Source organism: Martes martes (genome assembly GCF_963455335.1).
Source record: "Martes martes genome assembly, chromosome: 2".
NCBI lineage: Eukaryota > Metazoa > Chordata > Mammalia > Carnivora > Mustelidae > Martes > Martes martes.
This window is the reverse complement of record NC_137889.1, coordinates 72,923,700-72,944,823: the sequence shown is the minus strand read 5'-3', so window position 1 is coordinate 72,944,823 and position 21,124 is coordinate 72,923,700. Positions and strand designations below refer to the sequence as shown.

General features: G+C 34.0%; 1 protein-coding gene across 4 annotated transcripts in view; it reads right to left on the bottom strand.

Annotated features, from left to right (window-relative positions):
- SPOCK3 (SPARC (osteonectin), cwcv and kazal like domains proteoglycan 3) overlaps positions 1-21,124 on the bottom strand; it is a gene marked incomplete at both ends in the record, with an annotated part of 492,934 nt that overhangs the window by 264,345 nt on the left and 207,465 nt on the right. For 2 of the 4 annotated variants that reach the window (XM_080797427.1, XM_080797425.1), the window contains one exon: positions 15,560-15,674. The exons of the other annotated variants lie outside the window; for them this stretch is intronic. In XM_080797427.1, the coding sequence (XP_080653553.1) occupies positions 15,560-15,674 (115 nt within the window). The remainder of the gene's footprint in view (positions 1-15,559; positions 15,675-21,124) is intronic. 4 annotated transcript variants of the gene reach the window in all.

Genomic DNA, 21,124 nt, shown 5'->3' with positions numbered 1-21,124 from the left:
TTTATATTTAGAAAAGCAAGAATAATCATTGCTCTTAATAGGCAATTAGTTTTAACCTCCTTAGAGGCAAAGGATGGGATATTCTTTTAAAATAAAAAGCATCTATTTGACCTATGTAATTAGCTCTCTTTCTATAAATCAGAAATCTAAGTAATGTAATTGGACTTTGAACCTGAGAATTTTAGTCTTCATCATTTAAAGACGTTGGCCTAGGAGACACTAAGTTCCATCTAAACTACTTCTTTGAAAGTTACCTTCTTCATAAATTATCCAGGTTTTCCTTTCTTCCAGGGCCAATATCTTCTTGTTTATTTTAGATACCGTGTTTCATTAAGCAATATTTGAATCCTCTTCATTGCATTTTTTCTCTTACTGTCTTCCCTGCATAACAGACATTCATGAAGTAAGAACTGGACTGCAGAGAAAATGGCTTACACGTCGAATGAATGTCTTATGATCATTGTTCATAGTATGCAATCAACTGAGTTTTATCTATCCCCTGTGACATTACAGTTTAGCTTCTTGAGGGTGGCTGCTATGATTGCCCTTCTCTATCAACCAGCATAACTCAAACTCTGTCCTCACAACTGAAATCTAATACATTAATTAAAATATTTACAAACTTCAAAGCCAGTGTGTATGGAAAGAAGAGCCAGAAAAAATCTCCACTGAGATTCAGCATTTCCTTCCTCCAAACGCAAGAGGAGCTAAGCTAAGCAGAAGAAGTGTGCAAGTGCTTGGGCCCACAATGGAGATAAGAGCTATCTGAAAATACAGGAAAGGACTTATCTATAGCCAGTCATAAATGACAGTATTAGAGGTGGTATTTAGTACACATGAATACTTCTCATATATTTTGAGCTATTTGATCTGAAGACCTTTTTTCTAGGCATAAGGATATGGACAGTGGTAAATGTTATTAAGTAGAAAATCATGAAATGAAGTGAATTTATTCAAAATATTGCACATTAATAACCTCCAGGAGAGCAAAGTTATGGTTCCTTCCTTGCTATTTCACTGAAGCATCTGTCACTCACATTTTTCTCCCAGCACAAATTTAACACATTGTTCCCATTTTCTCCATTCTCAACTAGCAAAATCATATAACTCCTTTTACCTGCAAAACAAAGTAACTTGAAATTTCACCACCAATAGTCATGTCAGATGTCATCCTTTTTTTTTTTTTTCAAAAACTGTGTCAACTGCAGCTCAACCTTAAGCTATTAAGTATATAAACAAATTACTATAATACAGGTAGATAAGAAGTGTTTTTCATGTGCTATGGACACAATGATAAAGGAGAATTTAATTCTACCTTGTGCTAGGAGATGTGTGGGAGAAAGCTGGACAGAAATTTCTCAATAATTAATGTTTATTGAGTGCTTACATTGTGCAAAGTGTTTTATACGAATTATGTCTTTAATTTTCACAAAAATAAAGAGAGATAGTACAACCATCATCTCTACTGTATAAACAAGAAAACTGAGTCTTGGGGAGTTTAATATGCTCAAAATCATTTTGTAACCAAGAGATGGAGACAAACTTCAAAACCAGGCAATCATTTCAAATTACATACTAGTAAGCATCATGTTAAAAGGCTCTTCAGAAATGGAGTATTTGCCAGAACAAGGGGAAAAAAATGAACAGAACATTTCCCTAGTAAAAGATCTCAGTCATAGTAAAAGTCTATAATGATAAAATATCTAACACATTTAGGAAAAAGTAGTAGTAACTAACCCCAACACAATATTTACAGTGGATCAGGTACTGTTAAAATGGCTTTTGTATATCAACTCATTAATCATTACATCAACATCATCAGAAAGTACATTTTTTCTCATCCCTACTTTACAGAGAACTGAAGCACAGAGAATTTAATTAACCTGCTAAGATCACACAGGTAGTAGAGTGAGGCTAGACCGTGAAGTCAGGCAGGCCAGCTCTGGCCTCTGTGTTCTGTTAACATCACTAGACACAGTGAATTTCCTACTATGATAAGACTGCAATGTGCCAACAGGAGAAGACTGCAGATATTGTTGTAAAGCTACCTAGCTTTGGGTATAAGGGACTATGCCAGGGATTTGGGACTTTAATCAACAAGCCCCTGATTTTCAACAAGATTAGAGATAATATGCTAGTAATGATAAGATGGGCTGTGTATTAAAAATACAGTGTTGTCTTATTTTTATACTTGAGAAACATGCTTTTTGTTTTTGCAATGTACCACACCTGAAGTAAAAGTTGACCATGTTATAATGATTGATCTAAATGTTCAGTCTAATGAATTAAAATTTTCTTCTTGTGACCAGTTCTCAAGTATCTAGGGATTATGTCCTGTTGAAGGTGATATAAGAATAGAGAATCTAGGGGCATCTGGGTGGCTCAGTGTGTTAAAGCCTCTGCCTTCAGCTCAGGTCATGGTCCCAGGGTCCTGGGATCAAGCCCCATATCGGGCTCTCTGCTCAGCAGGGAGCCTGCTTCTCCCCTCTCTCTCTCTGCCTGCCTCTCTGCCTACTTGTGATCTCTGTCAAATAAATAAATAAATAATTAAAAAAAAAAAAGAATAGAGAATCTAAAAATTATATGTTCAGCAAAAAATAAAGTGGATTAAAATATGCTGAGAAATTGTACATTAGGTAAGAGTTACTCAGTGATTTTCTTAAAGGTATATGGGGTTGTTGTAAGACAAAATGATTTGACATCTATAAAATATACAGAAGAGTGTCTCAATTATATGACATTTTAAAAGTTTTAAACACTATGTATCAAAAGATATAATATAATAATTAAAAGAACAAATTCTGAAATCTCAATTGCCAGGATAAATGTCCAAGTCTTCCACTTGAGCAAATTATGTAAATTCTGTGCCTCAGCTTTTATCATTGGTAAAATGGTGGTAATAATTTTAACTCACTTCACCTCACATTGTTGTGAGATTAAATTACTTATGCATACATATGAAAGCATGTGTATGTGCACATATAATCTGTGTCCATGCCTGCGTGTGTGTGTATACACTTTAGAAAAGTTAAAGAAATAAATGAAACATGATTAACTTTAGATAATTTTTGCATTTTAAAGAGTTAAACTAATTTACTATCCAAAATACTATGACCTGTATTTAAATGCAATTAATATTAAAAAAATAATGTAAACTGTGGACTTTGGATGATAGTGATGTGGCAATGCAGGTTTTAAAATATAACAAGTGTACCATCCTGGTGGGAGCTGTTGGTAATGGAGGAGGTTATGCATATGGAAATTTTCTGTAACTTTTGCTCTGTTTTGCTGCAAACCCAAAAATTCTCTAAAAAAATGAAATCTATTTTTAAAAAAGTGTTGCAAAACCTCTCTATACTCTGTACTAACTGGAAGATCTATGGACAGTTAGGTCATAAAAAGGTTATATAAATAGCAGTTCATAAACATATAATCAATTATATTTTCATAAACATATAATTAATTTGTAATTATAAAAAGGAAGGTATATATATGAAACGTAAACTTTATTCCAAAACCTAAATCTGTCCCTTTAATCTAGCTAGCTAACTAGTTCTCATCTTTCTGCATAACTAATCTCATGAAGAATACCCAGAATTTTTGAGCTTCACTTTTTGTTTCTGTAAATTGGGCATAATAGTCTTTAGTCTAAAAATTTTGGAGTATTGTAAAAATATAAGATTTAAGGCATTAAAAAAAACTTTGCATGTGTTAAGTATGCAGTAAATGCTGGATTTTATTCTCCCTGAGGACAGTACTAGTGTGTTCATATACCATACAGTCTAAATCTTACACAAGTATAAGGAACATTATTTTAAAATAGTTATGAGTTCAATTTCACTCAACAAATACTTTAGAGACTCTACTATAAATTAAGCCCTGTGATTGAATCTTTCCATCATAAATATTTCAACATTATAGGAATGGAAATATAAATACTATAAAAATACATTTAATCATTATATAAAGAAATTCAGATCTTTCAAAAATGGTCATTAAACTTATGAATTCTAAAAGTGCATAGTTTAAATAGAGGAGTTTTAGGACTCACATTCTTTTGGTATCTATTTTTAATAAACAACACTTTAAATTAGTTTCATCATTCTTTTATACAATGCATTATTACAAGGCCCAAAGCATTTCGTTATTGATTCTTTTCAACCTTTGGTGTAAATGAAGCAGAAATTAACATAGCTGATTTTGTCCTACAATAATTTCTTCAACCTTACTCTGTTGTGCTATGCCAAAACTTTTTTTTTTTTTTTTAATATCAGCAGCATCCATTGATTGGTGCCTGAAACATGGATCTAGAAATAGTGTTAATTATCTGCAGCTGCACAGGCAGCAAAGGGAGCATAAAACACTAGGCTTCTTGCTCACAATGTACAAAAACAATGAAACAAACCCTCAGCTGTAAGCATCTCCAGAACTCTTCCCCACGATAACAATATGAAGTGGGTCATTTTCAAAGCCTGGCAAAACCATCATATATTTTATACCAAACATCTAAATTTTAGAAAACATGATGCAGTTTAAGTTTTTCTCATCATTCATAAAACTATTTTGTCTTAATTGGTGATGATAATGCTACAGAAAACTAGCACAAGCACACAGGTATCGGGCTTGTCTGAGGCCAGTCTCACAAAAAAGCCAAACATGGAGACAAATAGCCAAACATGATTTTTTGAACACGGTTTATTTGGAGACTTTACGCCCTTCTCCACTTGGACAATAATGTTTAAAGCTGTTGTAAGATATATCATGAGCCTCCCGATCAGTCCACTTCTCTGATTTCAAAGACAGCTATTGTTAACTAACGCATTATCAATTGTTTCAGTTATTTGCAAATCTAAGGCAAGGGTCTCTGTCTACTGGTTTCCTAAAACCAATTGTTAGGGACTCATCTCTCCCTCATATCTTTATATACTCCTCTTACTATTTTGTTGGCAATTATTTGTTTATTCATGTAATCAATACATTTATTTTTATTGAGGTAAAATTGGTATATAACATTATATAATTTTCAGGTATACAAAATTATACTTTGATATCTGTCTACACTATAAAGTGAACACCCCCAAAAGTCTAGTTACCACCCATCACCACAAAATATAGCCCCTTACCCATTAGGGTCTGTTCTCTACATCTATGAGTTCATTTTTGTGTTATTTTGTTTATTCATTTGTTTGGTTTTCTTTAGATTCTGCATATGAGAGGGTCATATAGTCTTTGTCTTTCACTGTCTGATTTATTTCCATTAGGATAATACCCTTATGTTCCATGCATGCTATCACAAAATGCAAGACTTCATTTATCTTTAGGGCTCAATAGTATTTTCTTGTGTGTGTGTGTGTGTGTACCATATCCTCTTCATCCATCTACCCATCAGTGGATACTTGTTGTTGTTTTTTTCCCATATCTTGGTTATTGTAAATAATGCTGCAGTGAACATGGACATCCATACAACTTTTCAAATCAATGTTTTCATTTAGATAAATACTCAGAAGTGGAACAGATGGATCATACAGTAGATCTATTCTTAATTACTTGAAGAATTTCCATATATTCTCAAATATTTGAAAAATTCCCATACTGTTCTCCATAGGACCTGAAACAATTTACATTCCCATTAACAATGTATAAATGTTCCCTTTTCTCCACATTCACTCCAGCACCTGTTGTTTCTTGTGTTTGTTTGTTTGTTTTGTTTTTCTTTTAAATTTTGTTTATTTATTTGACAGACAGCGATCACAAGTAAGTAGAGAGGCAGGCAGAGAGAGAGAGGAGGAAACAGGCTCCCTGCTAAGCAGAGAGCCTGATGCGGGGCTCAATCCCAGGAAACTAGGATCACAACCGGAGCCGAAGGCAGAGGCTTTAACCCACTGAGCCACCCAGGCTCCCCTCTGGTGTTTTTGATAATAGCCCTTCTAACAGGTGTGAGGTGATATCTCATTGTGATTTTGATTTGCATTTCCCTAGTAATTAGTGATTATGAAAATTTTGTCTGTTGGCCATCTGTATGTCTTCTTTGAAAAAATGTCTGTTCAGGTCCTTGGCCCATTTTTAAGTTTGTTTTTTTTTTATTGTTTGGTTAGATGAGTTTTTAAAATATATTTTGAACATCAATCCCTTATAGGACAAATGACTTGCAAATGTCTTCTTCCATTCAGTAGATTGTCTTTTCATTTTGATGATGATTTCCTTTGCTGTGCAGAAGTTTTCAGTTTGATCTAGTCCCATTTCTTTATTTTTACTTTTGATTCCCCTGCCCTTGGACCCACAGCCATAAACTGCTAAGATCAATGTCAAGGACTTTCTCACCATGTTTTCTTCTGGGAATTTTATGATTTCAGGTCTTACATTCAAGTTGTTAATCTACTTTGAGTTAATTTTTGTGTGTGGTATAGGAGACTTGTCTAGCTTCACTCTTTTGCATGTGGTTTTCTGGTTTTCTCACCACCATTTATCAAAGACACTATCCTTTCTCTGTTTTATGTTCTTGACTCATTCGTCATAAATTAATTGTCATACATGTGTGGGTTTATTTCTAGGCTCCCAATTCTGTTCCATTGTTCTGTGAGTCCACACCACACTGTTTTAATTACTATAGCTTAGCAGTATATCTGAAATCAGGGAGCATAATACCTCCAGTTTTGTTCTTTCTCAAGATTGTTTTGGTGGTGCCATATAAGTTTTAGAATTATTTGTTATATTTCTATGAAATTTTCATAAGGATTTCATTGAATCTGTAGATTGCTTTAGGTCATATAAGCTATTTAACAATATAATTCTTCCAATTTATGAGTACAGGATATCTTTCCATTTTTTTGCATCTTTGTCACTTTTTTTCATCAGTGTCTTATAGTTTTCAGAGTATAGGTCTTTCACTTTCTTGATTTAATTCATACCTAGGTATTTTATTCTTTTCAATGTAATTTTAAATGGAATTGATTTCTTAATTTCACTTTCTGATAGTTTGTTATAATGGATAGAAGTGCAACAGATTTCTGTATGTAGATTTTTGTATCCTGAAGCTTTACTGAATTTATTTATTAGCCATATAGGTTTTTTTTTAAACTTCAGAATTTTATACATATAGTATCATTTATATAGCATGCAAATAGTGACAGTTTTACTTATTTCCTTCTAATTTGGATGGCTTTTACTTCTTTTTCTTACCTTATTACTATGGCTAGGACTTCCAATATTATGTTGAATGAAAGTAGTTGAATGAATGAGAATCCTTGTCTTACTACTGATCTTACGGAAAGACATCCAGTTTTTCTCCATTGAGAATGATGTAAGTTGTGCGTTTTTTGTATATAGCCTTTACTAAGTTCACGTACATTTCCTCTATGTATCCATTTTATTGAGAGCTTCTATAACAAATGAATGCTGGTTGTTGCCATTTTTTCCCCCTGCATCTACTGAGATGATCATATGATTTTTATTCTTTTTTTTTTTTTTAAGGTGGGGTATTATGTTGATAGATTTGTGGATGTTGAACCATCCCTGCAACCCAAGAATAAATCCCACTTGATTGTGGGGAATAATCCTTTTAATGTATTGTTGAATTTGGCTTGCTAATATTTTTTTTTAAGATTTCATTTATTTATTTGACAGACAGAGATCACAAGTAGGCAGAGAGGCAGGCAGAGAGAGAGGAGAAAGCAGGCTCTCCATGGAGCAGAGAGCCCGATACGGGGCTCGATCCCAGGACCCTGGGATCATGACCTGAGCCGAAGGCAGAGGCTTTAACCCACTGAGCCACCCAGGCGCCCCTGGCTTGCTAATATTTTGTTGAGGATTTGGGGACCTATATCATGAAGGATACTGCTCTTCATATGTGTGTGTGTGTGTGTGTGTGTGTGTGTGTGTGTATACTGTCCTTCTCTGATTTTGGAATTAGGTTAAGGCTAGCATCATAAAATGAGTTTGGAAGTATTCTTCCTCTTCAACTGTTTGGAAGAGTTTGAGAAGAAAAGGTGTTAAATTTTTGAATGTTTGGCAGAATTCACTCATGAAACCACTGGTCCTGGACTTTCATTTCTTGGGATATTTTTTATTACCCATTCGGTATCACTAGAAATTAGTTTATTCAGATTTTCTATTTCTTCATAATTCAGTCTTTCAGGATCATGTGTCTCTAGAAATTTATCTATTTCATCTAGGTTGTTCAATTTGTTGATAGAGATGTGTAATTTTTTTAATAATCTTTTGTATTTCTATGGTATCAGCTATAACTTACTCTTTTATTTCTGATTTGATTTATTTGAACCCTCTGTCTTTTTTTTTATTAGTTAGTCTAGCTAATTCTTTGTCAATTTTGCTTATCTTTTCAAAGAACCAGTTCTCAGTTTACTGATCTTTACTATTATCTTTTTACTCTCTATATTACTTATTTCTACTTTGATCCATATTATTTCCTTCCTTCTATTAACTTTGCGCTTCATTTGTTCTTCTTTTTCTAATTCCCTTAGGTATAAATTTAGATTTTTTTTTACTTGAGATTTTTTTTCCTTTTTTTCAGCCCTTGAAGTAAGCTTTTATTGCTATGAACTTCCCTTTTAGAACTGCATTTGCTGCATCCTATAGATTTTAGTATATCCTATTTTTGTTTTCATTTGTCTCTAGGTATTCTTTTTTTTTTTAATTTCTTCTTCAATTTATTCAATGACCTTTTTGTTGTTCAATAGCATATTATTTAATCTCCCCATTTTTATGTTTTTTTTTTTTCCTGTTTTCAATTTGTAATTGTTTTCAGGTTTCACACCACTGTAGTTGCAGGAAAAGATACTTGATATCATTTCAACCTTCTTGAATTTATTGAGGATTATTTTGTGTTTCAACGTGTGATCTACCCTGGAGAATATTTCATGTGCACTTGAAAATAATCTATATTCCGCTGCTTTTGGATGGAATGTTCTGTATATATTAAGTCCATTTGGTCTAATGTTATCATTTAGGTCTGATGTTTCCTTATTGTGTTCTTATCTGAATAATATATGAAATGATATAATTTTGATGTTAACATCTCCTACTATTATTGTATTGTTGTCAATTCCCACCTTTAGGTACTTAATATTTGCTTTATATATTTAGGTGTTCTATGTTAAGTGTATAGATATTTAAAATTATTATATCCTCTTGTTGGATTGTCCATTTATTATAATGTAATGCCCCTCTTTGTCTGTTATACAGTCTTTATTTTGGTCTATTTTCTCTGATATGAGAATAGCTAAAACAGCTTGCTGTTTCCTTTTTCATGGAAATCATTTTTCATTCCTCCTCTTTCAGTCTGTGTATGACCCTACTTCTAAAGTGAGTCTCAGGGCACCTAGCCAGCTCAGTTGGAAGATCATGTGACTCTTGATCTTGGGGTCATGAGTTTGAGCCCCACATTGGCTCTTGAGATTACATAACTAACTAGCTAACTAACTAAATAAATAAACTTAAAAAAATAAAGTTGGTCTCTTTTAGACAGCATATTAGATGGGTTATGTTCCTTATCCATTCAGCCAATCTATGTCTTTGATTGAATAGTTTAGCCAATTTACATTAATAACAATTATTTTTTTAAAAGATTTTATTTATTTATTTGAGAGAGAGAGAGAGAGAATGAGAGAGAGAGAGCACAAGAAGGGGGAGGGTCAGAGGGAGAAGCAGATTCTCCACTGAGCAGGGAGCCCAATGTGGGACTCGATCCTGGGACTCCAAGATCATGACCTGAGCCGATGGCAGTCACTTAGCCAACTGAGCCACCCAGGTGTCCCAACAATTATTGATAGGTATGCACTTATTGCCATTTTGTTAATTGTTTTCTAGCTGTCTTCTTCTTTTTCCCCTGTCTCTTTCTTTGTGGTTTGGTGATTTTCTTTAGTGTTATGTTTAGATTCCTTTATTTAATTATTTTTTAATTTTAGTGTAAGTTCTTGCTTTCTGGTTACTATGAGTTTCACATATAACATCCTGTGTATGTAACAGGTGGTTAAGTTGATATTTTTTTATAGAATTTATTTATTTATTTATTTGAGCAAGAGCGAGAGCAAGACAGAGTAAGAAGGAGAAACAGACTCCTTGCTGAGGAGAGAGCCCAATGTGGGGCTTGATCCCAGGACTCCAAGATCATGTCCTGAGCCGAAGTCAGCAGACTGAGCCACCCAGATGCCCCTAAGTTGATCTTTTTATACTATACATCCCTTAACTAATTAATGTAGTTTTAGTTAATTTTATTACTTTTTTTTAAGATTTTATTTATTTGTCAAAGAGAGAGAGGGAGAGAGAGAGAGCATGAGCACAAGCAGAGGCAGAGGGAGAAGCAGGCTCCCCGCCAAGCAAGGAGCCCGATGTGGGACTTGATCCCAGGACGCTGGGATCATGACCTGAGCTGAAGGCAGCTGCTTAACCAACTGAGCCATCCAGGTGTCCCTAATTTTGTTACTTTTGACTTTAACTTTCATGTTTGTCTTGTAATTAATGTATTCACTGTCTGTACTATATATTTACCTTTTCCAGTGAGCTATTTTACTTTCATGTGTTTTCTTGTGATTAATTAGGGCCATTTTTTTCTATTCACAGAAGTCCCTTTATCATTTCTTGTAAGACTGGTTTAGTGGTGATGAGTTTCTTCATTTTTTGCTTGTCTGGAAAACTCCTAATCTCCACTTCAATTCTGAAGGATAAACTTACAGGGTAAAGAATTCTTGGCTGAAAGTTTTTTTTTTTCCCTTTCAATATTTTGAATATATCATGCCACTCCCTCTGGCAGCCAAAGTTTGTGTCAAAAATCTTCTGGTAACGTTATGTGTTTCCCTTTTTTGTAACAAGTTGTTTTTCTCTTGCTGCTTTTAAGTTTGTTTGTTTGTTTTTTCCCTCTTCAACTTTTACATTTTAACTATAATATGTCTTAGTGTGGATCTCTTGGTATTCATCTTTTCTAGAACTCTCCTGGGCTTCTTGGACCTGTATGTCTGTTTTCTTTCCTGGATTAGGAAGGTTTTCTGCCATTGTTTCTTCAAAAAAGTTTTCTGGCCTTTTCTCTCTATTCTCTTTTTTACACCTCTATAATGCAAATGTTATTCTGCTTAATTCTTTCTCAAAGGTCCTTTAAAATATCTTCACTTTTAATAATTCTTTTTTCTTTTTGTTGCTCTGTTTGGGTGAGTGCTGTTGAGTTGTTTTCCAACTCACTGATCCAATCTTCTGCTTCATCCAGTCTCCTTTTGAGCTACTCAAAGGTTATTTTTTAGTTTAGTTATTGTATTCTTCAGCTTTATAATTTTTTTTTTTAATTTGGCACTTTCTTATATTTTCTATCTCTTTACTGAAGTTCTCACTGTGTTCATCCATCTTACTCCCAAGTTCAGGGGGCATCTTTATGACCATTACTTTAAACTCCTTATCAGGCAAATTGCTTATTTCTGTTTCATTTAGTTGTTCTGCTCAGGCTTTGTCTTGTCTGTTGGAAAAGTCTTCTCTTTCCTCATTTTGCCTGACTCTCTGTGTTTGCTTCCATGTATTAGACAAATCAGCAACAACTTCCCATCTTAAAGGAGTGGTCTCATGTAGGATATATCCTAATGTAGGAGATAGTGTAAGGTTCAGAAGTGCTCTCTTTCCTGGCAGCCAGAGGTATCCCTTATGTGAGCTGTGTGCACCCACCTGCTGTTGCTGCACAGGCTGCAGCTACAGGATGGGAGTGGGTAAGGATCTCCCCTGGCCCAGTTGTAGCATGTGGCTGTGTAGCACAGAGGTGGGTATGTCTCTCACTCAAGCCCACAGGTGATGTGTGGCTGCAACATAAGAGTTGGTGGGGCCCTCCATAGGGAATACCTTCTGGTGCTAACAGGTTAAAGGGAGAGTTCTAAGATAGTATCCACTAGCACGTGCATTTGAAATTAGTTTGTAAAAATGGCACCTAGGAATGTCTTTGTCCTCAGAGAGAGCCCCAAGTTATTGTCTTTCCAGCAGAAAGACTTTAAGATCAGTAATTATATCTATTTCACATGTGTTCTGGGTACTTTTCAAACACTTGATTTTGTGCTGGGTCCCAGGGCAAGTGAGCCTGTGCACAAGCCCCTTAAGAGCATGTTCTCTGTTCCTTACAGTTCTATGTTTTTTCTGGATGTAATTCCCACTGGATTTCAAAGCAAGACATTTGGGACACTCACTTGTCCTGTGAAGGACCTAGGGGTTAGGGTGCCTGACACAGAGAATAGACCCTTCAATTCTTAAGGAAAAGTTCTATATTTTGAGATCCATCTTGATTATGGATTACCATTCCTGGGGTGTGTGTGTGTGTGTGTGTGTGTGTGTGTTGAGTGTACCTTTTTTTCCTTTGTTGGAGAGGCTCTGTTCATTGTTTTTAGGTCTTTTTCAGAGGAAATTATTCCACATATAGCTATAAATTTATTGTGTCCATGAAAGGAGGTAAGTTCAGGATTTTTCTACACTGCCATCTTGAACCCTTCTTTCTCAACAAATTTATTTAAAGATATTTGTTGATGACTTCTATGTCCTTTCCAGACTATCTTCAACAAATAAGCACAAAGCACACAGAAAAAAACTTTGACTTAGATTATCTAGGTTGACCAGTTCAAATTATCAAACTACTCAATTTTCTTCTCTAAGCATTCAAAAATAAAAGCTATTTCAATACATTCTTCAAAGAAAATATATACTAGCCAGCATGTCAAGTTGAGTATAAAGTAGTAAGACATAGACAATGCCTTCATGAAACTTCCTGTCAGTTAATGGAGATTAATGTTAGAGAATATATTACATATACATAATGTTAGACAATATATTATATATATATTACATCTATACATAATATATACATATATTACAAATGCATATGAGTATTTCAAAATGAGTTTAGTATTCTAAGGTAATGGAAAAAATGGATATGTCATCTAGTTTGAGAGGGGTGGGGAAATTAGGAAAACATCTTTGAAAAATAGGATTCTTCCTATGGATGCAAACAGAAAATTCCATTTTTTCTTTTATGGGGAAAAAAATGATAAGTGGTTTCATTAAATAAAAACAGTAATAATTTCTAATCTAAACTATGTAAGTGACCAGAATTGATTAATTAAACTGTTTTCCTTCTTTTCTGTGCCTCATCCCCATATCATACACACAACACCCAGATTTAAGACCTGCTATATTTATATTAGCCAACTTTTACTGATCAAACTGCTTGGTAAAACTCTCCTTCCCTAAGTGTTGTATAAACATTCACTATGTACTGACATCCTCAAAGCAAATAAAGCATATAAAATATTAATCTTAAAATCAATTCTTTGGAAACTAGTTATTTCTTTATTGAATATAGTGTGTATTGAGTGCAAATTTTATAGTAGTGTCTATCAGAATAGAACAGGGCTAAAATACTATTTACATAAAACACTTAGAATTCCACCTACTTAAGACATAGTAGTCTCCCCAACTGCCCCAGCCTCCTACTATACCAAAGGCAGAGATAGCAATGGTTCTCTCTTCAAGACAGTTCACCTGTTTATATTAAGAAATATTCTAGCTATTGGTTCTAAGACTTTATCATGTTAAGAAAGTTTCTTTTTGTCTGTAGTTCCATGTTTTTGTTGTTTGTTTGTTTGTTTGTTTTTGTTTTGCTTTGTTCTTAATAATTTAGAGAAGCAGTGAGACAGCACAGTTGTAAAAAGCATGGACTTTGGTGTCAGTATGTATTTATTGGATCAATGCTCTGAAAATTCTCAGCTCTGTGATCCTGAGTCAGTTACTTTAACTTCTCCTGGCTTCAGCGTTCAGCAATAGTGGAGTCTCTGCCCCAGGCATGAGATTAGCTGTGAGGTCTTCCGTTGCTCTTTGACTTGGTTCAGAGGACCAGGGGTGAAATGGCCAATGAAGTGTTAAATGTGTATAGATGAAAATCTTTCCCAGGGTCTCTGAAACTTGTGATAAAACAGTTTTGGCTTTTTTATGAAATGAATTGACTACATCTCTGCAATTTAGGTGAGGGGTTATACAGGAAATCTTTTCAATACCACCCTCTTACTGATTCCTGAAGTAAAAATTAACTCTCCCTCATCCCCTCCATACATACGTTTCCACATTAATATTTAAAATTTTGATGATTAATTAATATGGGTCCAAGAAATTCAGAAGCTTTTTGACATCCTATGGAAATAAGTAGAAAAATAAAATTCTGGCCCAAAGTTTTGGAGAACCTTGGTAAAATTAAGATAGAGGACATGATTGAGTGGGGAATATTTTGCTGATAATTCTGCTTTCCCATTTTGTGTCCTCCCACAGTTCATTAACTTATAACAGCGCTGTTTCCTAGAAATCTTTTACACTTCAAATTCCAAAACTGTTGCCTGCTTTCTTCCTCTCTCTCTTACTTCTGCAAATACACTATTGGTATGCCATGATTCTTTCATCCCAAGTGAACTTACTCCTAAATTCTTTATCTTGGTTGCATTAGTCTGCCTTGACACTTGAAATCTGCCACTGTAGATGTGGCATTATGGAATAAGCACTTCCTTGACTCCATTCAGCATACAATAAAGGGTTTTTTGCATATGTGCTTTTATATCAATGATAAAAGTCAACAAAATTTAAATTTTCCCATTTTCTAGAAATGTTACATTCTTATTCGTTAATGTTTTTAATCTCTGTTGGTGTGTTTGAATAATAGACTTTAAAGTAAGTACACTGAAGTCAAAATGCAATTAATCTCTGAACATACCCAAATAGTGAAATTCCCTTGCTCATTTGATGTGAGAGCAATGCAGATCCAATATCCAAAAAAAAAAAAAAAGGTGTTCTTATAAAGAGAATTCTTTTAAAAGTAATAAAGGGAATGAATACACCTGCTTGCTTCAGTCAGTTACCCAGTGATTTTACTTTTGGTTGTGGTATGCTTCAATCCTTAGGACTCAGCATGAAACTACACAGGATATTTCTAAACCACCAATCCTCCTCGAAATAGAGCTTATCTGACAGAAGCAGTGATATCATTATAAAAAAATATTTAAAACCCTTTCTTCTTTTGAAATTTTGAGTAAGCTTCCAGACTACAAGGACTCCACCAATATGAGTGCTTCCTTAGAGGAAAGTGTCCTCAAGGGTTCTAGGACCATGTTTCTATATTGTGACTTTTCCACTTTTTTTATGAACATCTTTCATTTTTTCCCCTTTGGCTTGGTTTCCAATTATTCCCCCAGGAAAATATGACATTTGACAAGGCATAAGCATAAATATTTAGAGGGTAACAAAATTGTACTTATTCCTTAAAACGGAAAAAATGTAAGTATGCAGATATAACACTTTAATCCAATCTTCACAAAATCCTCTTTATTAATAATATATGCCTAAATTCTGTAATCCATAGTAATTCTGATTGATTACAATGTTTAACCCAAGTGAATTATAATTGTATTAACCAAGCCTCTAAAATTGTTTCAATAAAACTCTGGATAAAAGCTTAGCAGATATTGCCAAATATTTACACTCAGCAGTTATTCATGGTAAGGAATACTATTCAAGCAGTGGAATTTAATTTAATAATGTTTACCTGTGTGTAAGCCTCCGGTGACTAATGCAGACTGCAGTCTGAGAATCTTGAGCAATGCATACTTTATGGCGACTACATTTCATCTTTAGGCATGGATCTTTAGCTGGATCTAAAGCTAAAAAAAATTGTTCAGAAAATATTAAGATATGTTTCTGAAAAATGGAGGTATCTAATCTCATCAAACAATTTGATCAAGGACTTTACATAGAAGTTCAGCTCTAAATTTTCTTCACATTCTTCCTCTTTTGAGATGCTTCTATTTCTACCTTCCTAACTCAGAGTTCATAGATGGCTGCAATTTAGTCTTATTTATTCTATTCAGAAGATAAAATACCTGCCTATGATCAAACAATGTGTAAACAAAACAGAAACTTCAACACCAAAATTTTCTATAGTTGTTATTGTTTTCTAAGCAGTAAAGGTGCAGAGATAAAGTTGGGATGTGTTACTGTAATACTTCTGTCAGTGGACAATAATAATTTCTACTTTTGTTTTCCCTAGAGAGATGCAGGTGAGTAGAGATAAAGGATTAAACCCAAAAGATGTTAGTGGGCATTCATAAGTCTTTGGATATATAAGGAAAGTCTACAGCTACACTAGAAACTTGCTGAGTGCATCATGGTAATAACTGAGATATTGCACTGTCATTTTTAAATCTTGCTTAACATTTGAATCACTATTTTTCTAAACAAAACTTCTCTCTTGGTGGATGCCAACACAAAGATTGTGTGATTTTTTGGTGATAGTTTAAATAACAGTTTTAATAAGCTATAACTTGCATACAATTCATTCTTTTCATTTTGAAATTCAGTAGCTTTCAGTATATTCACAGCTATGAAACCATTATCATAATAAATTTTAGAAAATTTTTATTACCTCAAAGAAATGATACCCTTTAATTATCACCTTCCAACTACCACCCCAACTACCCTAGCTCCTTCACAACCCCTAATAGGAGTACCCACTAGTATAATTTCTGTCTCTACAGATTTGCCCATTCTGAATATTTTATGTACGTGATATTATACATTATGTGGCCTTCTGTGGCTGGTTTCCCTTGTTTGGGGCAATGTTTTCAAGGTCCAACCATGTTCTAGCATGCAACACTACTTCATTCCTTTACATTGCTAAATATCATTATATAGATATACCATATTTTATTTATCCATTCACTAGTTGAGGGAAATTTTATTTCTACATTCTGTTTATTATGAATAATACTGTCATTGGTAATCACTATTAGTGATGTTTGGTGATATTTTTTGTGATTTTTGTGGATGGAAAGCCAGGGAAGGAGTTGGCACAAATAAGAAATAGGCACTGAATGTCCACTTTGGGTACATGTCACAAATGAGAGAAAAAGAACCCATGCAAGATGGAAACTGAAAATAAAATTCTAATGCATGTAGAAAAATGGAGCAAAGGTGACCTGCAAGATGTGTATTTAGAATATGAAGAAGTATTTGGGAGAGCCCTGAGCTTTTCACTGACCATGAAAGAGCTGATCTCTTCAAATCTTAAACTTAGAGTAAACTAGAGTTAAAATCTTGTGTACAAATCAAATTTAGTTTTATGAATGTGTTAAATCAATAACCTAACTAAAGTTAATACATTTTAATAAACAATAAATATACCCAATTTCAATCAAATACAGATATAAACTACATATATAGATACTTATATATAAAAACATATTTTGGGGTGCCTGGGCGACTCAGTCTCTTGAGCACCCAACTCTTGATTTTGGTTCAGGTCATGAACTTAGGGTCATGGAATTGAGCCCTGTGTCAGGCTCCACACCCAGTGGGAAGTCTGCTTGAGATTCTCTTTCCTTTTCCCAACTCCCGTTCAGGCTCTCTCTCTTTCTAAAATCAATCGATCAATCTCATAAAAACTTACACATTTTCTTTCTCCAGGAAGTATATTCCTACAAAACTCTTCTTTGAGATTTCAAATACTCATGAGATTTAAAATTAAAAATACTAACATATAGAGTTGATAATATATTTACTAGTAGACATCTTACATAATAATAATATGTTCAAGTGCATCTGTTAAGTTTCCTCAGAAAAAAAATTTAACAGTCAATGATTAGATCAATTATAATTTCTCTTAATTTCAGAGAAATTTTAAAACTTGAGATAAACAAAAGTAGTTATTCTCTATGAAATGTTGAATATACTTCGTTCACCATGCAAATGCAAGTTGCTAGAACATTCTCATACTATCACAGTTTAAACTATCACTAATTAGAAAACTGTCTCATTGAACTCTTGCACTTTAGACCTGTATGACTTCCTGTCAGACAACATAAAAGAAAATACATACAATAACTTAGAAGGCATTAAAATGTTTTGTGATATTTCTAATCTTTAGTCTATTTTGATTTTTTAAAATATTTTATTTATTTATTTGAAAGTGAGAAAGAGAGGCACATGAGCGGGAAGGGCAGAGGGAGAGGGAGAAGGAGAGAGAGAATCTCAAGCTGGCTCCATGCTCCATGATGTCGGGCTTGATCCCAGGACCCCAAGATCATGACCTAAGCTGAAACCAAGAGTTATATGCTTAACCAAGAGGTGTCCCCTATTTTGACTTTTAATTGTTAATACCACTTTCAAATATTGATTGAAATTAAACAATTCTGGCTAAAAAAATGTCATTATACATACAACTGTATCTATATTCATATGTCTTACACTCATTGTGAATATATTTAACCTAGCATATATTATTCTGAAAAGGGAGTGTATTTGTTTTGAAATAAAATAATGTACATGTGAAACTATCAGGATTAATCTAATCTAGTTACACACCAAATTCAGACCATTAACAGTTATCTTTACTTATTTCTTTTAGTTTTATTTATCTTATACAGCTTGCATTAGATAATTTTCTAAAGTTCCATGACACCTCTTACATTATATCTACTTAATAAAAGTACCAAAAAAAGTACAAATAAAAGAACCCAAAAATTGATGTATAATGAGAAGGAAATTATCAGAACAAATACAGCACATGAAAATTAATTTAATAAAATTTTACATACAATCCTACATAAATGATCAAATAAAAGAGTAGTAGTATTTGTCAGGAGATTGAAAATACAATAGAAAGTGAACATGAAGAATCAGATACATAGGATCTACAATAAGGAAAAGATCACTTTCTGTGCATGTGATTTTAACCATCTGTATTTTTGAGTAGAACTTACATTGTTGGCAGCTTAAAAATTATAAAACATCACACACTGTAAATACAGATGCTTGAGATTTTATTCTTGAAATCACAACAATAACACAACCATCTTCCCCTTGGCTGAAGCCCATGAATTAGACTCAATCCTGTATTTTAAAAAAGCCTGGCATAAATTCATCACCTCCTTCTGTTGCTATCCTTTTCTTTCCATCTTTTTTTCAAATTAACATCTCCTATTCTATTCTGTATTATTGTATTAGTGTATTTTTTCTCAAGCATCCAGTACCATGATCCCTAGGAAGATTTCAGCTAGTACACTTGAATTCATCTGGCCATGTTCTTTCTGTCTTAATCTTTCACAATCTTTCTGACTATGTAAACTAACCGGGGGACATAACTAATACTTTGTTTTGTTTTGTTTTGTTGAAAAAAAAAAAAAAGCAGTCTGAATGCCTTATACTTTCGCTCGTGGTGTGGTTGCATTTCACTTGTGATATAGAATTTCCCTCACTCTTTCACCAGAATATTTGTTTCTGGAATCCCCCACTCATTGCTAGACCAGAAAAAGCTAAGACATATTCAACCTGACCCAGCTGCTAATGGTGGAAGTACCTGACACAGCAAGGGTAGGTGAGAGCAGGAAACAAATACGACTGTAGGCAGGTATGTCAGTTTAAAAAGATCTAATTCTTGGGGCGCCTGGGTGGCTCAGTGGGTTAAAGCCTCTGCCTTGGGCTCAGGTCATGATCCCAGGGTCCTGGGATCGAGCCCCGCATCGGGCTCTCTGCTCGGCAGGGAGCCTGCTTCCTCCTCTCTCTCTGCCTGCCTCTCTGCCTACTTGTGATCTCTCTCTGTCTTAAAAAAATAAATAAATAAATAAATAAATAATTTAAAAGATCTAATTCTTGAGGAGAGGTCCCTACATCAAGGTAACCAAAAAGTAAGGACATGCAATACAGATGCCGGGTCAAGAAAACAAACATGGAAAATGACTGAAAGGTGCTGAATTCCCATTGCAGCAGAAGAATCATTAGTTTTCATGTTTCATGCAGGTGGTCTTAAAAGAGGGAAAGGCAAAAAGTGGTGTCATTAAGGTGCAAAGATAGGTATTATTGTTTCAAGAACTGAAATAAACTTCAAGATCAGAACTCTTTTTTTTTAAAAGATTTTATTTATTTATTTGACAGACAGAGATCACAAGTAGGCAGAGAGGCAGGCAGAGAGAGAGGGAGAAGCAGGCTCCCCGCTAAGCAGAGAGCCCAATGTGGGGCTCAATCCCAGGACCCTGGGACCATGACCTGAGCTGAAAGCAGAGGCTTTAACCCACTGAGCCACCCAGGCGCCCCAAGATCAGAACTCTTAATCTGTACAAACTCACTTCTGGAATTTAACAGTGTTTATCCACAAAAAATGCGTAGCTTTTTAGAAGATTAAATCCCAATGACTTTAGGTTAAAGCACTTTTAAATAATTCTGCATTTTACTTTTAGTGGGGCTAATGATGAACCAGTTACCTTAGTTAAATCAACGCCAGAGAAAAGATTTCTTAAAATCTTGACAAATATAATAAAAAATTAATATTCCCAATATTGATTCAGATTTTTCAAAGATAAATGTAGTAAAAACTAGTAATATTTATGTAGCTTGATAGGTTCATCTATAAAAGTCAAGCTTTTGGACTGAACTTCAAATTAACATTCTTCTTCCAAAACATGTTATTAGATTTCAGCGTACATTTTTGGCACCAGATATCCTACATAGAATGGATCCTGTCCTCAACATACTCAACATTTTAATTGGAAAAGCTATATATATATATATATATATACACACACACACATATATATATGTGTATATATATATACAAAAAACAATTAGAATACATTGTTAAGTGGAAATTATACCCATATATATTTACTGTGTATATACATTTAGCTATGTGAAAACACATACACACACACAGTTTAAGGAGTCATATAGTGGTGAATGAGGGATAATTAGGATGAATGCAAATTTAGGTAGGTTTTGAAATATGCACAATAAGCAAAATGAAAGAAAACTCCATATAAGAAGATAGTATGAATTGCATAAAAGTATAAAAAGTATGCTCTATCCTTGAAATGACAGATAGTTCACGATCAATGAAATATAAAATGTACATGCTGCCTGAAAGTATTTTGAAAAAACACTGGGGAGGCAGATGGAAGCTTATTACCTTTTGGAGCTCTCCTTTTTAGAAATGCCATGTCACTCAATGATTTTAATTTGGAGAGTGACATAATTATGTTTTATGGTGAAGAGATCACTCATAAAATTTGGTTATGCTTTGAATAATATTTGATCAAGACAAGGAAACTAAGAATGTCCAGTG